The sequence below is a fragment of the Phyllobates terribilis genome, unplaced genomic scaffold, assembly GCF_046119375.1.
Source record: "Phyllobates terribilis strain yellow unplaced genomic scaffold, ASM4611937v1 Scaffold_8__6_contigs__length_399053987, whole genome shotgun sequence".
Taxonomy (NCBI): Eukaryota; Metazoa; Chordata; class Amphibia; order Anura; family Dendrobatidae; genus Phyllobates; species Phyllobates terribilis.
Window position 1 is genome coordinate 311,608,998 of NW_027362768.1, and position 24,627 is coordinate 311,633,624.

The window sequence follows — 24,627 nt, forward strand, 5'->3', positions numbered from 1 at the left end:
AGAGGAAGAGGAGTGGAGCAAATTGACATAAAAGGAGTTCAAATGAAAATACGGCACATTACACTGACTTTTCCTAGAAACCTATGTTTAGGAGTCCAGTGGGCAGTCCTAATCAGTGCCTGACAGTACACATACAACAAAGGCTGTCTATCACTAATAAGACAGCCCACCGGACTCCTAAGCCCAGAGTGAAGAGTAATTTAAAAGAATAAATTACAATCTGTACCAAATCTCTTTCCACAAAACTTTACATCAATCTGGTCATCAAGTCCTGCTCTAACATTCGGACGGCAGTATCGTACACTGTGTATAACATGACAGGTTCTCAAGCAATACAAAATGTAAAATATTTAGCAAATATTTCAATTTAAAAACATTTAGAAAGACAGAACAGCATTCCATAATTAGCAGGTTTTCTTCAAAATATATATATTTTTCTTGTCTCAAAAAGACACCGCATTTGGGAATATATTTTTTTGTAGGTGCAACGTTTCAGGTCACAGACCCTTCGTCAGGCGAGAAGCGAATAGCTGGGTACATCAGAAGATCATGGTGGTCTCAGTGAGATGACATTAATGGGTAGTGCTACTTTTAAGTCTCAGACTACACAGATGTTTAGGCCACGTCCCCACTATCAGTATTTGGTCAGTATTTTTTCTCAGGAGTGGGATGACAAAACCAGGAGTGGGTGATAAATGCAGAATTGGTGACTTGTTTCTATTATACCTTTTCTCTGATTGTTCCTCACCTGGTTTTGGCTCCCACTTTTGAGAAAAAATACTGACCGAATACTGACCAAAGACTGATAGTGGGGCAGTGGCCTCAGCCAGAGTAATGGAGCGGTATGGAGCATACCGATGCAAAACTTTGTCTAAATTTCTATATGGTCTGAGACTTCTGTCGTCTCACTGGGACCACCATTATCTTCTGATGTATCCAACCAATCGCTCTCGTCTGATGAAGGTTCTATGATGCAAAACGTTGCACCTACAAGTGTTTTCACAACTGCGCTGTGTCTTTTTGGATCAGGAAAGCAAAATAAAGATATTTTGAGTAAAACTTGTTAATTATGGAGTGCTCTTCCGTCTCTTTCTAAATGTCCTGAAATCCGTTGAGCAATTGGTCATCTCTCCTGGAATGTGAACCCCGGTTCAACGCTATAGGAGTTGTGCAGCCTAGACTTGTGAATACAAACTTTCAAATTAAAGTGATGACTTCCAAAAACTCAAAATTAGAAAAAAAAAAAAGCGTTGGGGGTGTAAATTTTCATCTGAAAATTAAAATAAAAAAATAAAAATAAAAATGTAAAACTGCATTTCTCCACGCTCCTTGTATATTTTGGAAGGAATACAAGACAGTCAAGCCACAACATCCCAGTTAAAGTCCTTGCGCCTTTACATAACTGTGCATGTTAACTTTCTTCCGTTTTTGTCTCTTTAAACATTTTCAATCAAAAGTGGCAGATCGGGGAAGCTTGATGTCTTGGCACATCAACCTTCAGATGGAGTAACGGCAGGAGCCGAGGTTAATTTCCGCCTCTTGGAGAATGTTCTGTATCAACAGCTTAAAAATAGATTGCGGTACAGACTCATGCATGAGCAGACAGGGCAATCCCATCTGATGGATACTAAATATCCAGGGGCATATGATTTGAATAATTGAATATCTTTTTTGGACAGACATCTGGAGACAGGAGATGACTGCAAATGGCCAAATGTGATTAAAAAAACCTGTTCGTTAAATAAGCCAATTAAACAACTCAAAAAAAAAAACCGAGCAGCGAGCGACTCTCGGCAGTTTAATGCATATGATATGTGTTCCTTTCACTCTCTGCAAAACGGTAGGAAAAGCCTACCAGGCTGCAATCACAGGGAGAAAATATTGGCGGATCTAAAGGTTCAGGAAAGTGGTTTCTGTCCGAGAGACTACATTTCAATGCCTAATTTATTGCTCGCCTGTTTTTGCTGAACGTGCACGTTTTTTTTAATTACAGCTCTCAATCAAACCGGCTAGGTTATTGCTTCATGCAGAGTAGAAATGAGAGGGGCAGGACGGTTTTGCAGCACTGAATGTTAAATCAGATGCAGCTTTACTATTACACTAGCTATGGATGGCACTAAATGATCATTTTCTCTCCCTTGTAAGCAAATCAGTTTTTTTAGGAACAAAAATCACAAAATAATTGAAAGAGGAGTTGTTCACCTTTGAGCACAATGTTTTAATATCTTTTTTCCTTTACTTAAAAAGGGGAACTTGACAGGTTCACAATGCCCTCCAAACCACCAGCATTTATATATTCCTTTATAAATACCTTGCCTAACAAGCCCTTCATTCGTTTGACACAAAGTAGTTTTAAAGTCCATTTTTAGTATGCACATAACCTTTCGACTAGTCAATGGGGAGTATGTTTTCCCTGTGGGCGTGCTAACATGATTTGCAAGAGCCGGAGTCATCGCCTACTCTCTGCAAATCTCAAGTATAAGCGCCACTTTCTTTCCCACGGGTTATTGCGCCTCCGAGGCTGGGTGTATACTTCCCGGCTTCAGAGGGGTGCGTGTCCGGGAGCAAAGAAGAAGCTTGATCTTCGGCTCCTCTTTTCCACTTCCGGACATGCGCAGTGAGCCTCTGATGATGGGAAGAGTACACCCAGGTTCGGAGGAGGAATAAGCTGTGGGAAAGAAAGTCGCGTGTATACACAAGATTTGCAGAGAGCTGGCAATGTCGCCAGCTCTTGCAAATCATCTTATCACGCCCACAGGGGTACGACTGGTCTGGGGAAACAAATGCCCCATCTATTAGTCAAAAGGTTAATTGCAAACCAATAATGGATTTTTTTCTAAAGATCTGTTAAAGAAGCACTCCTCCTCCTCCCATCAAAGTTTTTATCCTCTTAATATATTGCAATAATCATATATAGCACTGTATACAATTGCTCATTTTACCTTTCTACCCAGTTAATTATTCTCTTTTCCATTAGGTCTATGACATCACATGATTAAAAACTGACTAGCTGAATCCTCTTAAGCTCTATGTAGAATCAGGAGGCGAATTTTCCCTGCATGACTCATCAGTCACTGCAAAAGTCCCTGGCAAGGGGAGGCACAGGAATTGATGAGGGGAATGATAAATGCATAGAAAAGAGACTTCCTGTTTCTACATAGAGGAGAGAAAAGAGTCGAATTAACTGGGTAGAAAGCCAAAATGATCAATTGTAAGTACAGAGTGCTATATAATATGTTAATATGTTGACTGTAATATATTAAGAGGATAAAAACTGACGGGAGCGCTTCTCTAATGTGACAAACAATATAAAGGGCTTGTTAGGAAGGGTATTTATATATGAATATACAAATGATAGTGGTTTGGAGGCCATGGGGCTGAAAATAATTTTTGTAATTGGGCTTCATTCAAAATTTTGTCAATTTGCCTTTTATAGCCTGTACATTGCACTGTCTATTGCGGTCTGCAAAATTAGTTAACTGTGAAGCAGTCAGTGAGCCCGATAAGATGGCCTGACAGAGCAAAGTTGGGGAAACAAAGAGCCTGTAAAAGCCAAACTGTGCAACATTTTTCATGAAACCCAAATGCAAAAATTATTTTTAGGCCCAAATATGCATTTAAGAAAAAAAAACATAACTCATTTTAGCATGACAATAAGGACAGGTGAACGAAGAGGGCAAGAAACAAAAACAGTGTTCACGCTCAATACAATGGGTACATGGCCATGTTGAGGATCTGGTCTACTCCTTAGAATTAGATAAGGGGTGAAGACCTTTAACTGTACATGTAACAGACATTCTTTCCAGTAAGTGAGCATTTCTCACCATGTTCTAAGGGAGAAATAAAATTCCAGCTTGGATAAGACCTGGGGAGAACCATTCTGTCGATGGAAAATAAGTGGTATAACATATTACTTTGTGAGACTCATGGACCTTCAGAGCTGTTGACAAAGACTGTCTTGAAGTGGTCATCCTAGTTCTCTGGTTCCTAATAACTTTCAGAAGCTCATGAAGACAAAGGTCTAAACTCTGCCTACGGCCTTATTTATTTGGCAAGGATATTGGATGTTTTTTCAAGATCACAAACGAAACATCGAACACTGAACAGAGGAAGGAAGAGGACCTCTGTAGAGACCTCATTTTTGGAGAAGACGCCATATAAGTAGCCTTCATTGACCTGCAAAGTTGCCTTTGTGGACCTTGATAGTTGAACTTTTTTCAGGCAAAAATTGAGTCCTTGGGCTAATGGTCAGAGCAGAATCCCTGGCTGTGATGTGCAGAACATGGATATGAACCCAAGTTAAGCTGGTTTTTGGTCAATGACTTGACATTTATCAGCAGAGAAAACTTAAAAAATGGCAACTGTCTGAAAACTTGCAGAAGAGGGCTCCTAGTTTCGCTATCCAGAAATTGCTTGGGACGTCCAACATTAGGACATGTGAAACGTCAGATACTGGCAGCTTCTAACAACTGAAGCACTACATTGGTTTAGTAAGACCTATAAAGGGTCAAAGCAAATCTTTTAATAAGATTTCTTGGAGACTTGTGAGCCAAAAAGTTCTTTAAAACAAAAACGATAGGACTATAACATTTCAATGAATTTACAGAAGATGAGAATAAAACACAGAATTAATTGCGACTGGAAATCAATACCAATGTAAATGTCAAATCCATTTTACAGGTGTATTCCTGCCAAAAGCATTCATCACCTGTCCGCTGGAATACAACTAAGAGGTTGCGTGGCTTTGTAGTATTGGGGGACCGAGATCCTCTGTTCTACAAATCGGCAAGTGTCCCAGTGGTAAAATTTCAAATATGGAACTAATAAATGCTTTTGGCTAGGATAACCCATTTTAATATTCTCCAAGTAATATAAAGTCCTACTTACTGCCGCAGCTTGCTGGTATTGCCCCAACTGATGCTGAGGACTCTGTGATAGAGCCTGGCCTTCGATGATAGGTGGGCTGTATACTCGCTGCACCGCAGGCGGAAGAGTGTCTGGCAGAGAGGAGTAAATTACACTTTGCTGACTGCTTTGTGAATCCGAATATACTGTAGACCCCTGACCACTGTCAAATGTGCTGTCAGCTGCCAAAGCAAAGCCAGAGCACAAAATAAAAAATAAAAATAAATAAAATAGAAAAAAAATAAATCAGCAAATAATGTACATGTAGAAAGTTTTTTTTACTATGACAATATACATAAAGATTCATACAAAGACCATCAAAATGGTGAGCATTTGCTTATGTCAACCAGGGGTTAATTATTATTTTTTTTATCTAAAGTCTAAAAAAGCATGACATTTAGGAGGTTTCCATTACAAGGCACATTTTCCGTTGCCAAACATTATATGATGATTAGTATAGCATATACTAAGTACACTTTTTTTCTGTATCGTAATGAAAGAAGAATAAACGTTGATATATAAATGGGGAAGGGTTAGTGGAGCGAGGGTGTAAAGCAGTCATGGCAGAATTCACTAATGAAATGCAATGTGGGGTGAGCAATTTTCTAAAAAGAGGAGTAGACTGCCCCATTTTTGACAAAGTAACCTTGGGGGCACTTTTATTAGACATAAAAACTTTCGGAGGAAATACAGAAGATGAAGGTTCTGAAAGTTGAGTTTCCAGTCAAGGCCATTAATCACAATCTTTAGCATTCACGCACATATTACAGCTTCCCTAACTGAGCTGTGCTGCTAGACAGGCCATGTTTCTAGGGGATAATTCTACAGATGATAGAATCTGCCAAGGATTTGAATTCACCAAATCATGCAGATGTTACGGTGAAATCGAATTGCCCAAAAGTTATTCTTTGGGAATTGAATGTTCCTTATTGTGATCTTTTAAGCTTAGAATGTTAAAAAAAAGAATTAATACTCAACTCACCTTTGCCTCCATGCCTGCAGGCAACTGTCCGGTCCTCCATGTCTCTTCTTTTTCCCTTCGTGCATTGTCTTCTGCCTTTTCACTCCAGACCAGAACTAGGACTTTGAGGTCACTGGGTTCCATGTTCTCAGTCCAGCAATGACATAAGAGCAGTGACCGCTAAGATCTAGTCAAGTCGGAAAGCCTGGCCAGGAGTGAAGAGGCTGAAGGGAATGTGTTTGACGGGAAAGTGATGATGGCAGGGCGAAGAGGCAAAATAGCGGTCGCATTTGGCCGCCATTTTGCTGACTTCTCAAGGAACAAACTGCAAAAACTCCATATTCCACTAGAATAAAATCTGTATTCCACTCAAATAAATTCGCTCATATCTAGATAATACCCTTCCTTGCTGTCCAACTCATATAGAATCTAGGAAATGAAGACTTCTGTGTGCATCCATATAAAAGCAGTACATGTATAAGTAAAGTAAAGTGGCTCCATATAATTTGGAGCTGTGTACAAGAACCCTAATGTGCATACATTTGTGAATTCTATTACCATTAAATGGGTTGTCCACTACTTTCACATTGACGCCCTATCCATTGGATACGGCATCAATGTATGATTGGCCGGTGTCCCGCACGCGGCACCCCCGCCAATCAGCTGTTAGCAGTGCCGGCGGCGCCCAAAGGCCGGAACTCCTTACCTGTGGTGCTTGGTCGTCAAGTTGTAGTGACGGGCACTTTTTACTGCACATCCGCCTCCTATTCAATTGAATGGGAGGCGGATGTGCAGTACCCCGCTGTGGCCACTACAGATGGACAGCCAAACACCGCAGGTAAGGACTTCCGGCCGCCGCCGGCGGCACCAATAACCGCCAATTGGCAGGGGGTGCCGGGCGCAGGACCCCGGCCGATCACACATTGATGCCCTATGATGCGGATAGGGCATCAATGTGAAAGTAGTGGTCAACTCCTTTAAGCAGTTTGGATGCAACCAAAGTCTTGGGGTCTCAACTAGATTTCAGACTTGGTCTTGGCAAATACAATTCTTTTTTGTATAGAACAAGGCTGAAAGCGAATAGAAAATAAAATGTCCTTAAATTTCAACCTATGACACTAACCAAACAGATTTAGTTTTCGGCCAAACAGGGATGATTCATCTTTACAGTCACCACAGATGAAACAGAAGGTACAAACAAATCCTTCAGCTCAGTTGACAAGCCAATACAATTACAAGCTTCAGTCTGCATATGGCAATGAAGAAAATGACCAATGGCATTTCTCATATACAACTAATAATTATATAACACAACAAAAACCTCACTGTCTTTGGAAGAATATTTTTTTTTCCAGAGATGTCATTTATTGGAAGAAGCACAGGGGCGAACATATCAATTGTCCAACCTGAGGAACCGCACAAGGGCCCAACAAGTAAGGGGGTCCACTACCACCTACAAAGCAGCCTCTGCCACAGACACAAAGAGGGGCCTGAATATTGGTGTTTCAAAGGGGCCCTTTTCCACCGGTGTCCGCCACTGAAGAAGCAGCTAGTAAATCTACAACCAAGACTATGATATATCTGCTCTCCATGGTGCTGAAATGATACACAGACTAAGGACAGCCAAACCTGCCGATATCGATGGGATCTTCTGACAGTCTGATATGTAGGAGGGTAGGGGGTCTCCCAAATCATTATGTCAAGGAAGAGAAAGATGATCCTTTCGTTCTCCCTGAAGATAAGCTGCTGCCAGAACAGTCTGGCAGCGGCTGTCTCATAGACCAATACATTTGTGATCAGCCGAGTGCTGATTCAGTGTCTGGCATCTAATGTATATGGGAGCCTTAAAGAGGACAGTCTATTGGATTTATTTTCCCAAGTGCTGCTTCTCCGATTCTGGAACAGTTTTTTTTCTGTAGCCCTGTGTTCCAAAATTAATGTGCCCCCCAGTAATAAAAATGAAGGTTTTCCTTCAACCAATAGGGTGCAGACCACTGAACTTCTGCCTGTGCACCTGGGTTTTGATTGGCCAGTGTCGGAGGAGAAAAAGCCAACACCGGCAAAGAAGATCTGCCCAGTTGCTTGCGGGGGAAAATTTGCATCTTCATTACTAGGAGGCATAACTTTGGAATGGAGGGGAACTGAAGAAAAAGAAAAACTGTTCCAGAACCACACCAATTGGAGGAGGGACTCAATTTAAAAATTAATGAAGAAAAAAAAAATCTAGTGAATGGTCCTCTTTAAAACTGTGGTAGTCAATCTTTTATATTAGGAGGACTACAAATGTGGCTATTGACTCCATGCAAAACCTGTGGACAGCATTCAATGTCCTGAGTCTCTTGGATGAAGCGGAGAAGTGGGCGCAGGTATGAGGTCAAATGTTTACTGCTTAAAGCAGAGACTATGGAAAGCCAAAAACGGATGGTCCACAGGGTGGCCACTCTAGACCGCTAGTCTCCTACTACTGCTCTAAAAATATGAGGATCATGTGCACCATATGCATTTCAGAGTTTCCAGTAAATGTTTAAAAGGGATCATATTTCCTGGTTAAACTTTGTATTTGTTTAATCATAAATAGATTAGAAAGTTCTAAGCAATTCTAGAGGTTAATGGTTTCCCCCAGCTCAAGATGTAGAACGAGCAAGACAATTCATTGCTCTGTAATGAAATCAAATGTAATCCAAGATCTCCGTGCATAAACAGGGATAATATAAGTTTACTGGAGTTTTTTTTTGTTTTTTTTTTATCCCTCGATTACATATAAACAAGATGATTTTAAGGATTCAAGACCATCTTCACATCAATAATATCCAGTGAAGAACACATGACTCAAATTGCACAAGTCGCCTAATGCTCACCATCGTTTAGCCAATAAAGCCGCTAAATCTGATTAACAAGGAAGAATAATCCTCCAAAATGATCCTGAGCCAGGAAGCCGGATGACTTCAAAGTCCAATGTAGATAAAGATAAGAAAAAAGAACCCACAGACATAAAATGGATTAATGGTGGTTATCAGAACATGGTTGGTAGACTATCATCTTAGTTGTCATCATTATTGGCACTTTTTATTTTTCTCTCTCGATACTACAGGAGAAATTATGAGACATAATTTAGGTGACGGGCTCTTTAAGCTACTTTCCCACAATGAGTGTTTGATGTTGCAGATTTTCACCTATTAGCTAAATTAGGTTATTTGGGTTTATTTTTCATTGTGCTTTTATCGATGTGGTTTTTGTCATGTTTTAAATAAAGCTGCTTTGTTTTTGATACTTCCTGGTATTTGGCTTTGACAAAACTTGATCGATACAGTCATGTACTACGGATCACATGCGCTTTTTTTCCTGCAGATTTTCCGCATCTAAAGCAATTCTGGGGGGAAAATCTACAAATATAACTCAGCGTACTTGCAATTTGCATATCTGACAATTATATATGTCTAACCATTGTGTATATAGTGTATTGTCTAGTGTGGAGCAGTACCTCCCGCACCTGCAATTTGCATACTGGAGAGGTTCCACAAGCCTCAAAGGGGTTCTCCCCCTTTGAGCCCCTGTATGGGCGATGTGTACGGGGGCACCAGGCTCTGGCGAAAGAGGTCTGGGAAGGGGACTTAGCCACTCCTGGAGAGTCGGTCGTCGAGTATGTCATGTGCTTCTGTGACAAGATGCAGGCCTTGTTGCAGCTGGTGCACGATAATATGGAGAGAGCCCAGGCCGACCAGAATGCTTCTGAGAGGACCTACCAGGTGGGTCAAAAGGTGTGGTTACTAGTCCCCGTACAGCAGGATGAGCTTCAGGCGGCCTGGGAAGGCACGTACATCATGCAACAGCAGCTCAAAGCAGTAATGTACCTAGTCACCCTGGACCATGCCCAGGTAAGGCGGAAGGCCTTCCACATGAACATGATGAAGGCACATCATGAGCAGGAAGCCTACGCCTTCCCCGTATGCAATCTGCCAGAGGAGGGAGAGGCGGACACTATCCCGGACATGCTCGCCCAGGATAGGGTGGGTAAGACCATAGAGTATGTGGAGGTATGCAACCAGCTCTTGTCGGAACAACCAGCTGTGGGCAACCCTATATCCCTTTCGGGATTCGTTCAGCAACAAGCCCGGAAGGACAGAGCCGACTGTCCATCATGTGGACGCCGGGGATCACCCCCCAATCCAGCGTACAGCAGCACATGCGCCAGGAGATTGATCAGATGCTGAAGCTGGGAGTCATCCAACCATCCAGCAGCACTTGGCCCTCGCCTGTAGTCCTCATCCCAAAGGTGGACCGGACAACCCGATTCTGCGTGGACCACAGGGGGGCTCAATGCAGTCATGGTCACCGATGAGTACCCAATGCCATGTATGGATGACCTGCTCGATCAGTTGGCTGGGGCTAAGTACCTGACCATCATGGATCTGAGCTGGGTATATTAGCAGATTCCCCTGATCAGCGAGGCACAGGAATGCTCTGCCTTCATCACCCCATTTGGACTGTATGAGTCCACAATGATGCCATTCGGCATGCAGAATGCCCCTACCACTTTTCAGTGGTTGGTCAACACACTGCTCAAGGGACTTGAAGGATATGTGGCAACATACCTGGATGACATTGCCATCTTCAGTCCCACCTGGGAAGATCACCTGGAGCATCTAGCACAGGTGCTTGGACGGATCCGCCAGGCAGGCTTGACCATTAAGCCGGAAAAGTGCCAGCTTGGTATGAGTGAGGTCCACTACCTGAGACACAGGGTAGGAGGGGGGGCTCTACAGTCGGAGCCCGGGAAGATGGAGAAGGAATGTCTGGCAATTGTGTGGGACCTGCAGCTTCTGCAGCCATACTTGTTCTGACACCAATTCACCGTAGAAACATATCAACCCCCTCAGCTGGTTACACACTGTATTCAGGATGAATGGGAGGTTGCTGCAATGGAGCCTTGTGCTTCAGCAATATTTCTTCGCCATATACCACTATCCCGACGAGGGTAGGTTGCAGACGTGCGTGCAGGGGAACACCAGAAAGTGCTGCCCCCTAGCACACGTCTAGGAAGGGGGTGATGTAATGGCAGCTTACAGTCCCCCTTCAACATGTGCAGCTGTAACGAGACACCTGGACAGCTTCAAACAAGGGATTCACACCCCCACCGGCTAGCTGGAATCCGAGCTCCTACAGGAAGACCCCCTGTGGATCCAAACCATGCAGTCTCCTTTGTTCAGACGGCTATAATTTCATAAGGAGAATATGGACTTACTATACGTTCTAGCCATACATCATGCATATTTCCAAAATCCCCAGGACATGGCGAGCGTGAAGCCTGGATCTCGACCCACTCTAGCACATAGAGGTATGGAGATACATAAAATAGCTAGTAGCAACCAGGTAGCCAAGCTGTGTTCAGTCTCAACGAGTAGCAGGGGCCCGGCCAGATCCGATGGCGCAAGAACTGCCGTCCTAGGACCGTCCAGAAAGGAGTTATGATCTTCATAGGTTTTGGAAGTTTTAGTAAAACCTCCAGAAAAGGGGATTTCGGTTCTGCCCAGGGGCCAGGAGGGGAGTGATACCAAGGTGTTAAATGATCCTGCAAAGCATGGCCTAGTGCTTCTTTTCCAGGGAGGTCACGACGACAGAGGAGTCCGCAAGCCTCCCATATGGCAGCCGCGCCCCCACAAGCAGGCCTTCCATCTGACTGGTAACTGTCTTATATTCTGCTTAAATCTTTTGTCTGCAGCAATCTGGACCCTGACGCCCGCGCTTGCGCAGTAGCATTTCTCGATCGCCGAGAGATGCTACTGCGCATGTGCGGAGCCATATTGCTGCACCCAAATTCTTTCCTGAAGCAAAATGGCACCCGCGCGTGTGCAGTAACATCTCTCGTTAACCAACAGGTCTACTGCGCATGCCATATTGGGGGATGTAAATTTTCACTTTTGAACAGAAATTACGCAGGCAATGTTTAAAACAGTAGGCAGGTCACTGAAAGCACAGTGACCTGTCACAAGGCACAGATAGGAATACATGAATACATAATGAGAGCACATGCATATCATTATGGCAGAACTGAAAATAAAGATTATAAAAGAATTACTGGACGGATTTCATCATCAAAGGTGTCATTTTACTCAATGTACACTCATGGCCAAAAGTTTTGAGAATGACACCAAAATTATATTTTCACATGATCTGCTGGCCTCTGGTTTTTATTAGTGTTTGTCTGATGTTTATATCACATACAGAAATATAATTGCAATCATATTATGAGTACCAATAGGTTATATTGACAGTTAGAATGAGTTAATGCAGCAAGTCAATATTTGCAGTGTCGCCCCTTCTTCTTCAAGACCTCTGTAATTCTCCCTGGCATGCTCTCAATCAACTTTTGGACCAAATCCTGACTGATAGCAGTCCATTCTTGCATAATCAATGCTTGCATTTTGCCAGAATTTGTTGGTTTTTGTTTGTCCACCCGTCTCTTGATGATTGACCACAAGTTCTCAATGGGATTAAGATCTGGGGAGTTTCCAGGCCATGGACCCAAAATCTCTATGTTTTGTTCCATGAGCCATTTAGTTATCACCTTTGCTTTATGGCAAGGTGCTCCATCATGCTGGAAAAGGCATTGTTGGGCGCCAAACTGCTCTTGGACGGTTGGGAGAAGTTGCTCTTGGAGGACATTCTGGTACCATTCTTTATTCATGGCTGTGTTTTTAGGCAAGACTGTGAGTGAGCCGATTCCCTTGGCTGAGAAGCAACCCCTCTCATACAGTTGGCATGAGACAAGACTGGTGGTAGCGCTCACCTCTTCTTCCCGAATAAGCTGTTTTCCAGATGTCCCAAACAATCGAAAAGGGGATTCATCAGAGAAAATGACTTTGCCCCAGTCCTCAGCAGTACACTCCCTGTACCTTTTGCAGAATATCAGTCGGTCCCTGATGTTTTTTCTGGAGAGAAATGGCTTCTTTCTTGCGCTCCTTGAAACCAGCCCTTGCTCAGAGAGTCTCCGCCTCACAGTGCGTGCAGAAGCACTCACACCAGCCTGCTGCCATTCCTGAGCAAGCTCGGCACTGCTGGTAGTCCGATCCCGCAGCTGAAACAGTTTTAAGATACGGTCCTGGCGCTTGCTGGTCTTTCTTGGGCGCCCTGGAGCCTTTTCGACAACAATGGAAGCTCTCTCCTTGAAGTTCTTGATGATGCGATAGATTGTTGCCTGAGGTGCAATCTTTGTAGCTGCGATACTCTTCCCTGTTAGGCCATTTTTGTGCAGTGCAATGATGGCTGCACGTGTTTCTTTAGAGATAACCATGGTTAACTGAAGAGAAACAATGATACCAAGAACCAGCCTCCTTTTAAAGTGTCCAGTGATGTCATTCTTACTTAATCATGACTGATTGATCGCCAGCCCTGTCCTCATCAACACCCACACCTGTGTTAATGGATCAATCACTAAAACGATGTTAGCTGCTCCTTTTAAGGCAGGACTGCAATGATGTTGAAATGTGTTTTGGGGGTTAAAGTTCATTTTCTGGGCAAATATTGACTTTGCAAGTACAGTAATTGCTATTAAGCTGATTACTCTTTGACATTCAGGAGTATATGCAAATTGCCATTACAAAAAATAAAGCACTAATCTTTGGAAAAATTACTATTTGTCTCATTCTCAATACTTTTGGCCATGACTGTAATGGCGCCCACCTGACAGTGTATGTACAAAGCACAATCCTGCTGACAGGTGCGCTTTAAAGGCGATTAAATATACAATTTAACCTTGGGCTGCTCTTTTATCTCGATCCACATGTCCAATTCTCGGTTTTACTTCACAAGCTACTGGGGCTGGTTTCTGATCCGATATAATTCCTGTTAACAGACCAGGCTTCTATTGAACAGGAACTGGTGGCAGTCCTACCGGGCTGATAAGGTTCTGTTTCACTGGGGCTAGTGAAAGGGGCCTCTCAGCCTGTCAGTGGTGTGAGTGAGTGTGGTGTCATGTCAGTGACTGTGCGGGCCACATCCTCTCACTCCCAGTGCCTCCTTTATGTCCATGTGCACAGGGGGGGTGCCTATGTAAAACTGTCCCAAGCTGACCTTATGTGCCCCCCAGGGGTGCGGAACGTCACGTCAGTGGAAAGTGCGGATCCGTATCAAGTGATCCGTCTGATCTAAAGGTGACATCAGGCAGGGTGACGAGGTGAGGATTCTTCACAGGGTTAAATTACATTAGCCAAGATCTGACTGAAGAAATGGGCGTAAGTAAGAAAGGAATTTGCTTCCTTCGAGGAGGTTATTAAAGCGATTTGGCCGTCTCCCTTAAACATCCTTCAAAATATGTCCAAGGTTAATGAGCATTATTTCCCCTGAACTCTAAATACATCTTGCATGTACTCCAAAAGTAATAGACATGTTCTGCCCTATTACCATTAGATTATTTAGACGTGTCAGCATTAATGTATGGACTATACATGCATAATTGACTTGTTGCGTAACGCAGGAAATACAGGAGTAAATGCACCTGCACTGCTTCCACTGAATCGCCCTTCTACCATCATATAGGCAACAATCTCAGATGCAAGTGGAAACCAATCTGAAACTACATAACACGAAGCAAAAATCGCTTGCAGATATCTACTGTGCACCAAGCGTGATAGTCATCAACTAATGTAGAGCCTTCATGTGCAATCTGTGATCGCATATCAATCTGAACATGAACTCTGATGCCGTCACTATGGCTGAATGGTTCTGGTCACGCAAACGTTAAGAGTTCATTGTCAGGGTGAGGACATTTCTAAAGGATTTCTTGATCTTACTAAGAGACATGTCAGTCTTTAGTGATCACTGGGGGGTCTTACGACGGGACCTCCACCAATTCTGAGAATAAAGGAGGCACAGTGCTGCTTCCAAACTCTGACATTCACAGTCTCCGAGCTGGTCCAATTTTCACGGATAGTGCTCATACTTAGGATATTCTACTGGGCTGTGCACATGTCCGATTTTTTTTTCCTGGACCAAGAAGCCCGTGGAAAATATCAGAGACATGCCTCATTTTGAACCAACGGTTGGATCAAAAATCGGCAAAGCAAGTTAATGGTTCCATGAAAAAAAATTGTACTGCACTCACATGACATCCAACGTTGGTCCGATTTTCACGGTCCCTCAAAATGAAGAAAGTGGAGAATTATATATATATATATTTTTTTTAATTACAGATGACACTCGGACCTCACATTGATCAGAATAATAGGTCAGTTTATCTCGTACGTGGAAAATAATTGGATGTGAGAGTAAGCCCTTTCCCTGCACAATGACGCTTGGCTGCACGAAAGATTGCGGACGGCACGACTTACTTGAACGGAGCCAGCTTTAAGAACGTCACTGTGCAGAGGAAAAAAAGTGTAAAAGGGTACCCAGTGCTGAAATGGCGCGGTAGACCCTTCTTTCAGAGAATAGTCAAGGGATGGTATATACCAAAGCTAGGACGACATTAAGGAGATGGAAATACCCTTAAAATCTCTACTGCACGTAGCCATACTACGGCTCGGTGTTGTAGAGGAGTGCCAGCCAACTACTAGACCTCTGCATGCCTCACATCGGACACAGATTTTCAATAAAAAAAAACCTCTGTACAACGTGTCCATTAAAAACTCTGTATGGTATAGAGCTGTGGTACATATTCAGTGTCGGACTGGGTTGCCAAGGGCCCACCAGCAACATCAACTTCAGGGCCCCACTTTTCAGCTACATGCAAATGTGTATATACCCTCACTCTCTATAGCAATAAACTGGGTAGATTGGTAAATTAATAAGATGCTGCCTATGTCTGTACATAGTGATTCAAGTATATAGTGCCAAGTACTGCTTATATAAGAGGGTGGTGGCCCACCGGAGGATTCTCCTGTTCTCCTGTGGGCCAGTCCAAGCCTGTACATATTCCCCAGGGGGTACGGTACAGGCACCAGGTTTTCAGAGGATACTTACAGCATCAGCCTGTGATTTTGACAAGTGGAGCACGTGTATATTCAGAGCCCTGATGCAATTTTTTTTAGATATTTAATAATGGCAAGTGTTTTCGATGAGCATAAAAAACCTACATCGGTATCCTAAGACTAAATACAAGAAGCTATATGCAGAATATAATCAAGGACTACCTATAAAAGCATATTTAATATGTGATACATCTGACATTTATTAGGATGGTTTTATTGCTCACTCCATTATCTATTTGTGTATCTGACATCGTATGTTCATTAAATTTTTTTAATTATGTTTCAAACGTATAGATTATCTATTTTTTTTTTTAGCCCTGCGCTCTTCTTATAGGCATCCATTAAATATTAGACCACACTGAAAGTAATTGTTGCAGAGGGGAGGTACAGCTGTCATTTTTTTTGTCATAATATATATTAAAATAAATATAAATTATTATATATTATATTAAATTATTTATTTTTCTATTCTGACTTTTAGGTCTGGAAGAAATGTTTAAAATAATAGATCATCGGAAAATAAACAATTGATTGTCATATGGGGAGGGGGGAGGGGACCATCTATTAAAAAGCAAAAAATTTTAGAAATCTTACAAATTTTCACACTAGCCACTGGGGCTATTTGTGACCGAACAGAAAGTATGAGTCTAGAAAGGATTTTCAGAAGACTCATTATCATCACAGACATAATTACAATGATAACACAAAATATACCAATCACAGCTGACCCTGCTCCACCCTCCCTTCACAATGACCTTTGCACACGCTCATTAGCAGCAGCAATACAAAAGTTAAAGGGGTATTCCCATCTCCAAGACCCTATCCCAATAGGTAGTAGGCGTAATAATAATATTAGCAAAGAACTCCAGTTTGAAATGTGGTATAGTTCTTCTGATTTGCTATGTCGCTTACACCATGTGCAGGGCATTGCGGTAGCTTACGATCACTCAGTTACAGTTAGTTGGTGGTGGTAACCATAAACACTTAAGCTACTGTAATGCCTTGAACATGGGGTAAGCGCCATAGCGAATCAGAAGAACTATACTACATTTCTAATTGGAGGTATTTGCTAATATTATTATTACTACACTTACTACTTATTAGGATAGGATCTTGGAGTTGCGAATACCCCTTTTAAAAGTCTGGGCACATGTGGATTTTCCGAAAGAACTTCAAGTAGGAGTATAGAATCGCTCTAAATTCCAAGATTTTTTTTCCTTTCATACAGATCGTTATGTGAAAAATTAAAAAAAAAAAAAACATTAAACCTATGAACAGTAGGTCATTTTCTGATGACGCGTTCAAAACAATTGTTTGCCAATGTATTCGTAGACTAGAAAAACCACATGTTCAGCGTCTGATTTGACAAACCACTTTAAATTGGCATTTCCTAGAGTTAAAGGGGTAGTACATGCCCCTGCTTTTTTTCCAACAGCCCCACACCGGTTCATGGCTTATAGTCTGGCATTGCAGTCTAGCGCCATCAAAATAAATTGGGCTAAGTTGCAATACCACTCGCAACCTGTAAACAGGTGTGGCGCTCTTTGTGCAACATTGCAGCCATTTTTTCCATTTCTTAAAGAGCATGAATGCAGTGTACCCTTATAATAGCACCGATCAGTTCAATCTGATTTTTTGGCAAGGACAAATACTTACATGCTACTGATGTAAAGCTGGCAGGGAGTTTGGGCAAGAACGAATGCTGGTCAGCCTCGAGTTCATCTGCTTCATTTAATGTATGTTGACCGATGTGAGAAGAATGTGCCAATGGCGCTAGTGACGTCTGAGGCACGTTCATTTGTTCCAGCCCCTCAGGATTCGAATTTTCATCCCGAATCCTTGCCCGTCTCCATTGGATTAATGCCACTCGATCCCGGATTGACTTTCCAACAATCTTCACATCGTTCTCATGGAAAAATCCAGATTCCACCTTGAGAGAGACAGTTTTAACATGATTTATACCACAGGCTGAATTGAGCCGCTCATTTACCTATACTATTGACTAAGCACAACGCAAATCAATACATTCTATGAACGCAACGCAACGAATATGCAGAATTTTGCCAAAATTTTGCTTCTTCGCTACATGTGTACCTCCATAATTTGGATTACATCTAATTTGATCAGGTAATACCATCACCGCTGCCATTGCCCACCTTACAGCCCACGATAACATTTGGGGGAATAAAAAAAAAAGAAGAAAAAAAGCTCAAACATGTTTCATTCCCTGCTCTCTGTGCATGATCATTGATTTCCTGACGCAGGGTCAACGTGAGCCCCATCACTAAGAGGATGACTATTCCAGCACCACCGGCCACTTGTGCTGCGCCTGCATTCTCTCTCTGAAGAACGTCATCAGAAGGATGATTGATCCAAGTATTGATGTCTTCTTAGAATACAAAGAAGGTATTGATCCAATTAGAAAAAGCAATTTTCTTCCCCTTGTTGTTAAGCCATTTCCTTGGCATCTAATACTTGATCTTGTAAATACTGTGAACAGTCTGCTTAAATGGGTATTCCCAATCTAAAACATACCAGTTTACAAAAACCTGAAGAGGAGCAAGGTCTTGCTGCCCTTGTGCACATACCAGATTTATATGTTCAGATATTGTCTCGATTATCCTGCCCTGTAACCTGACTTCCGCTGTTTGAGTGGGCAAATCCTGAGCATTCTTCAGCATTCTGCCAGAACTATAGGAGCAGGAACTCACCCCTCCACATACAATTCCAAGCATGCACTGAGCCTGCCAATAGCTTGCCGGCCCTGAACTGAAAGCCCCCCTCAGTTATGCTTCTAAGCAGTTAGACATAAAAAGTCTTGTCCTAATTTCCTGTACTCCGTCTCGTCTTTGCTGCTTGAGACTGATCGCACTTGACAAAAGTCAGTGGACAGAATGATAGTCAGAAGGGAGACACTTAAAGACCAATTCAATATTGCATTTGCGCTTTTCTTTTGGTCTAGTTTTTTTTTTAAAGTCTATGTTCTATGCGTTCACATATTTATATATATTTTTATTTATATATATATATATCTCCCCATCCTGGTATATATATGAAATGAAAAAAATGTGTATAAAACAGTGGCATGTAAAAGTTTGGGCGCCCCTGGTCAAAATTACTGTTATTGTGAGCAGCTATGCAAGTTGAAGATGAAATGATCTCTAAAAGGCCTAAAGATGACATATTTCCTTTGTATTTTAGGCAAAAAAGTTAAAAATAATAATATATCTATCTTTAACATTTTAAAAATTACAAAAAGGAGAATGGGCCAATGCAAAAGTTTGCAGACCCTGCATGGTTAGTACCTAGTAGCCCCCCCTTTTGAAAGTATCACAGTGTTATGATCTGCAACATGTACTAAGGAAAGATAGGGGAAAGCTGTCCCTACAGTAAGACTAAGCTGAATCCCTACAATGTAGCGGGCTGCCTGTTCCTAGTGAACAGACCCGCCTTAGTCCTCGGCTAGTCTGAAAGAAGACCTATAGAAAAAAGGGAGGAATCCCTAAAAGAACTAAGGACTGGGACAAAAATGGGACACCTTCTAAACGGAAGTTGTTGCAGAACACAAAAGACAAACTGACAAAAATGTACTAGAGGTCCCAGAGGACCAAGTGAACTGACAGAGAAAGGCACCAAAGCACCTGGCTAGCAAGACAGTCAAACAACACTGAAGTCCAGCACAGCCAGAAGGGCGGAGCTGGAATATATAGGCAGATGGTCACGTGACCGCAAACCACAAGATAGAACCCTCCTGTTTTGTTTTTTCTAACACACAGCTTGTAAACGCTTTTTGTAGCCACACAAGAGTCTTTCAAATCTTGTTTGATAGATTTTCATCCATTCTTCCTTGGAAAATTCTTCCAGTTCCGTGAGATTCCAGGGTTGTCGTCTTGCATGCTCTGCTATTTTGAGGTCTAGCCACAGATGTCAATTATGTTCAGATCAGGGGACTGTGAGGGCCATTGTAAAACCTTCAGCTTGTGTCTTTTGAGGTAGTCTATTGTGGATTTTGATGTGCGTTTAGGATCATTATCCATTTTTCCATCATCTTTTCAACTTCAGCTTTTTTATAGATGGTGTTATGTTTGCAACAAGAATTTGTTAAAATTTCATTGAATCCATTCTTCCTTCTACCCATGAAATGTTCCCTCCGCCATTGGCTGCAACACAACCCCAAAGCATGACTGATCCACCACCATGCTTAATGGTTAGCGAGATGTTTTTTTCCTGAAATTCTGTGCCCTTTTTTCTCCACACATACCTGTGATCATTGTGGCCAAAAGACTTATATTTTAACCTCCTCGGTCCACAGGACTTGTTTCCAAAATGCATCAGGCTTGTTTAGATGTTCCTTTGCATACTTCTGATGCTTAATTTTATTGTAAGGATGCAGGAGAGGTTGTCTTCTGATTACTCTTCCATGAAGGCTATATTTGTGCAGGTGTCTCTGAACAAGAGAACAATGTGCCACAACTCCAGAGTCTGCTAAATCTTTGTGAAGGTCTTTTACAGTCAAGAGGGGGTTCTGATTTGCCTCTCTAGCAATCCTACGAGCAGCTCTAACTGAAATTTTGTTGGTCTTCCAGACCTTATCTTGACCTCAACTGTTCCGTTTAACTGCCATTTCTTAATTCAATTTCAAACTGAGGAAAGGACAACTTGAAAACGCTTTTCTATCTTCTTATAGCCTTCTCATGCTTTGTGGTCCCCCACCATTTTCAGAGTGCTAGGTAGCTGCTTAGAAGAACCCATGGCTGCTGTTTTTTAGGCACAAGGTTTGAGGAGCTGTTGTTCTTTGACAAAAGATTAGAGGAACCGCTGTTTTGTGGCACCAGGTTAGAGGAGGCTGGGTTTTTATAAAGCTGGGAAATTTGAATCACCTGGCCTTTCTCACCTATGATCATGAACAAGCCATAACCCTAACAGCCCATTTAAGGTCTGAAACCTTGGTCAAAGTTATCTGAGCACATAAATCTCCAAGGGTGCTTAAACTTTTGCGATTGTTAAAATGTTAAAAAATGACAATACATTTTTTTTGCCTAAAATACAAAGGAAATGTATCATCTTTAACTTTAGGACTTTTAGAGATCTTATCTTCAACTTGCTTAACTGTTCACAATAGTAGTAATTTTGAGTTGTATGTGTGCGCACATATTATATATACTGTATATAACAAACCCGTCATTGGGCTTCACTGTAAAATATATGCTGTATTTTTCGACTATAAAACACACTTTTTTCCTCCAAAATTTTGGAGGAAAGTGTGTGTGGGGGAAGTCTTATAGTCCGAATGTACTATATTATACCGTTGCCGTGGATGGTGGGAGGGATGGGGGGAGCGGAAGAAGGGGCACAGGAAGCAGCAGACGCCTGCTGCAGCCGTCATGTGTGCACGCTGCCACGCCCTCATGGACGTGTGGAGCACTGAATATTCATTCTACTTAATAGCGGTCGCACAGTGTAGCCGCACCGCGGCTCCTGCAACGGCTCAGCGGTCACGTGTGCCCACTATTAAAGAGCATGAATATTCACTACTCCCCACTCCCATGGGCGTGGCGAGTAGTGAATATTCATGCTCCTTAATAGCGGGCACACGTGATCGCCAAGCCGCTGCTGCAGCTACAGTGTTCGCCCAAAATTAAGAAGAATGAATAGTCACTGCTCCCCACACCAATAGTCCCAGCGTGGAGAGCAGTGACTTTCTGGCAGCTCATCTCACCGTGTGCGGGCGCCTGGCAGTGACGTCATGCGCTGCTCACATGTTGAGATCAGCTGCTGGTAGCAGAACAGGACGCAGCACTGGAGCAGAGGGGAGGTGAGTAGAATCGTTTTTATTGTGGGGAGAGTAATGGGGATGGGGGAGCCATGCACACCAGGATGGGGGTGAGGGGTGCCCTGCACACCAGGATGGGGGTGAGGGTCACATATAACAGCAAGGGGGGCCATATATACCAGGAAGGGGGATATTAGTACAGAATTGGGGGACAATACCCCTATAACAGTGTTAGCATCAGACTCCCTCCCCTATAACATTGCATCATGACCACATTTTTTGCTTCATTTTTTTTCCTATTTTCCTCCTCTAGATCCTAGGTGCGTCTTATAGTCCAAAAAATACAGTAGATAATCAGTGCTTTTACCATTTCTTGTGCAACATCTTCAGGCGTTTCCTTCTCCACGTCAAAAGTAAACTCAATGGCCCCATTATCTTTTGGCTTTCCTTTCAACTTCTTGGGGTCTTCCACCCAGAGTCTTAAGGCAATCGCAGACTTCCTTCCGTGGTCTTCTTCTGCAAGTTCTACCCTCACCCCAGTGTCTTCAGCAAAGAAAGCATGGCCTAGTAAATCTTTAATTTCATATCTGAAACACGGAAAACAGAAGTAAAGTAATGCGATATAGGTTTGTTTCTCCAGGGTAACAATTATTTCAAAAACTATAGATTAGAATGGTCAAAATAGAAGAATATGGCTGCAGGACCCACCATTAAAAGGGTTATTCTTTGGAATAGGTGATAACTTGCAGACCAGCTGGGACCCCCAACAATACCAAGATTGGGCTCCAAAATGTCTCAGATATGTGCACCACCACTTTATGCTCTATAGCGGCTGCCTTAAATGGCAATGAGTGATCACCATTCCATTTCGACAGGGGAATTTCAGAGCCCCATTCTCGTGATCCGAAATTGGTCCCAGTGGTCAGACCTTACAAATCCATTTTTAATGTTGGGATTAACACCTTATTAAAGACTGAAGTTTCAACTTTTCAACATAAAAGAAATGCACATAGCAAAAAAAAATCTAAACAAATCAACTGGTCGACAGTCTTTTTCTGAGCCAGGTTTACGTTTCCTCAAAATGGTCCAGACCACTAATGTGGTGCATTCCTCGTAAATATTCTTCCAAAAGAGCGCGAGGGGGGAGAGGGAAAGAGCGCGAGGGGGGAGAGGGAAAGAGCGCGAGGGGGGAGAGGGAAAGAGCGCGAGGGGGGAGAGGGAAAGAGCGCGAGGGGGGAGAGGGAAAGAGCGCGAGGGGGGAGAGGGAAAGAGCGCGAGGGGGGAGAGGGAAAGAGCGCGAGGGGGGAGAGGGAAAGAGCGCGAGGGGGGAGAGGGAAAGAGCGCGAGGGGGGAGAGGGAAAGAGCGCGAGGGGGGAGAGGGAAAGAGCGCGAGGGGGGAGAGGGAAAGAGCGCGAGGGGGGAGAGGGAAAGAGCGCGAGGGGGGAGAGGGAAAGAGCGCGAGGGGGGAGAGGGAAAGAGCGCGAGGGGGGAGAGGGAAAGAGCGCGAGGGGGAGGGGGGGGGAGGCACATTTGAGTCTGTTTTTTGCAATCCTCGTTACCTTTCTTACTTGTATGAAAATGAAAAAAGAAAAAACATTAGCTTTTAAAGCCTGTACACAAAAGACATCCATGTGCTGTTTTTTTTTTTACTTGCATTGGTAACTGATTCGTAACATGGATCAAAGTAGGACAAGTCTATTTTTAAGCAGATTATTGGTCTGCAAAAAAAGGGAAATGAAAAAATAACATGGCACATTTGCCAAAAAAACGGACGTGTGAAACTGTTCTTAGATCGGTAGAGGTCCAACCACTGGACACCCAACGATCACAACAGGGAACCCCGAATCCCGTGCCTGAATGGAGCCGTGGTCGAGCAGATCCTACTATGGGACAGCTGGGGACAGGAGAAGTGAGCATTTGGCCATCTTCGGTAGTCGCACATTCGGTCAATGGAGCGTAGGACCTGTTAGACCAACGCTCCTCTCACACAAGGTTATTCGGGTGGTGATCAAAAGTAGTTATTATTGTAAATTTAAGCAGCAACTGTAGTGGAAAGCCACAAATCTGTAAGAAATGCAGTCAGTGCGTGTTCGCACGTCAGCAATGACATTACCATGAACTCTCCTTGTTCGAATTTCAACATTATTTGTATAAAATTTGATGAATCTCCATGGCAACATCCATCCATTATGTGGTCAGGAAAAAGGTGAATACTAACACACAAAAGCAAACAAGAGGGAGAACGACCGATCATAAAGTCCCAAATATCAAGGTATAATGAATAATTTTTATTAATGAACAGGTAATGACAACAAAAAAATAAAAATATTAAAAACAGGGGCGAATGTCTGGATATAAAGTAATGACAAATTATACATGCGGGAGGCGACAAATAGAGGGGGGGGTGTGGTATAATGAGTACTAAAAAGTGGAGGAAAAAATATATTTATAAATTATATAGACTAGTGAATAGTGACTTGAATAAATAATAGAAAATACAAATAATGTGTATAGAGAATTTCTTGTCGAGATCGATAAGAAATTGGAAAGCGTGTATACCCAGGCCAAAACTGAACTATCAGCTGACAATTTACAACACATGAATATTCAAATGGAGAAGCATGTGGAAAGTCTGGCCAAAAATATACAAGACAATCAGTTGAATAAATATAATAGAGATATAAAAGACTTCCAATTTGGATCAGTCTACCGGTGGAGAAAAACTTCGACCCATACCAACCAGGTGAACCGCAAACCTTCGGTATCATCTTTTTCGTCTACAAGTGACACTTCTGATACTTCATCATACACCTACGCCACTAGATTTGCGGCTAGGCCCAAACGTACAATGGAATCTAGACAACCCCCTAATAAAAGACAATATGACTCCGCCATGGAAAGAAACCATTACGATATGAAGGTAATTAACCTCAGTTCACATATTCTTTCTTCCACTGATCTACGGCTACTTACACGTGGGTTGTCTTTTTCACCTACAGCTAAATGTGATCTTTTCACCGTCA

General features: G+C 42.6%; 1 protein-coding gene across 8 annotated transcripts in view; it reads right to left on the reverse strand.

The window, feature by feature from the left end:
- Window positions 1-24,627, reverse strand: part of WNK2 (WNK lysine deficient protein kinase 2) — a 186,620-nt gene that overhangs the window by 64,558 nt on the left and 97,435 nt on the right. For 7 of the 8 annotated variants that reach the window (XM_073644543.1, XM_073644545.1, XM_073644549.1 and 4 more), the window contains exons 7-9: window positions 21,972-22,191; window positions 17,488-17,761; window positions 4,888-5,087 (exon numbers count right to left, since the gene is read on the reverse strand). In XM_073644543.1, the coding sequence (XP_073500644.1) occupies window positions 4,888-5,087; window positions 17,488-17,761; window positions 21,972-22,191 (694 nt within the window). The remainder of the gene's footprint in view (window positions 1-4,887; window positions 5,088-17,487; window positions 17,762-21,971; window positions 22,192-24,627) is intronic. The other variant, XM_073644546.1, reaches the window with a different exon arrangement.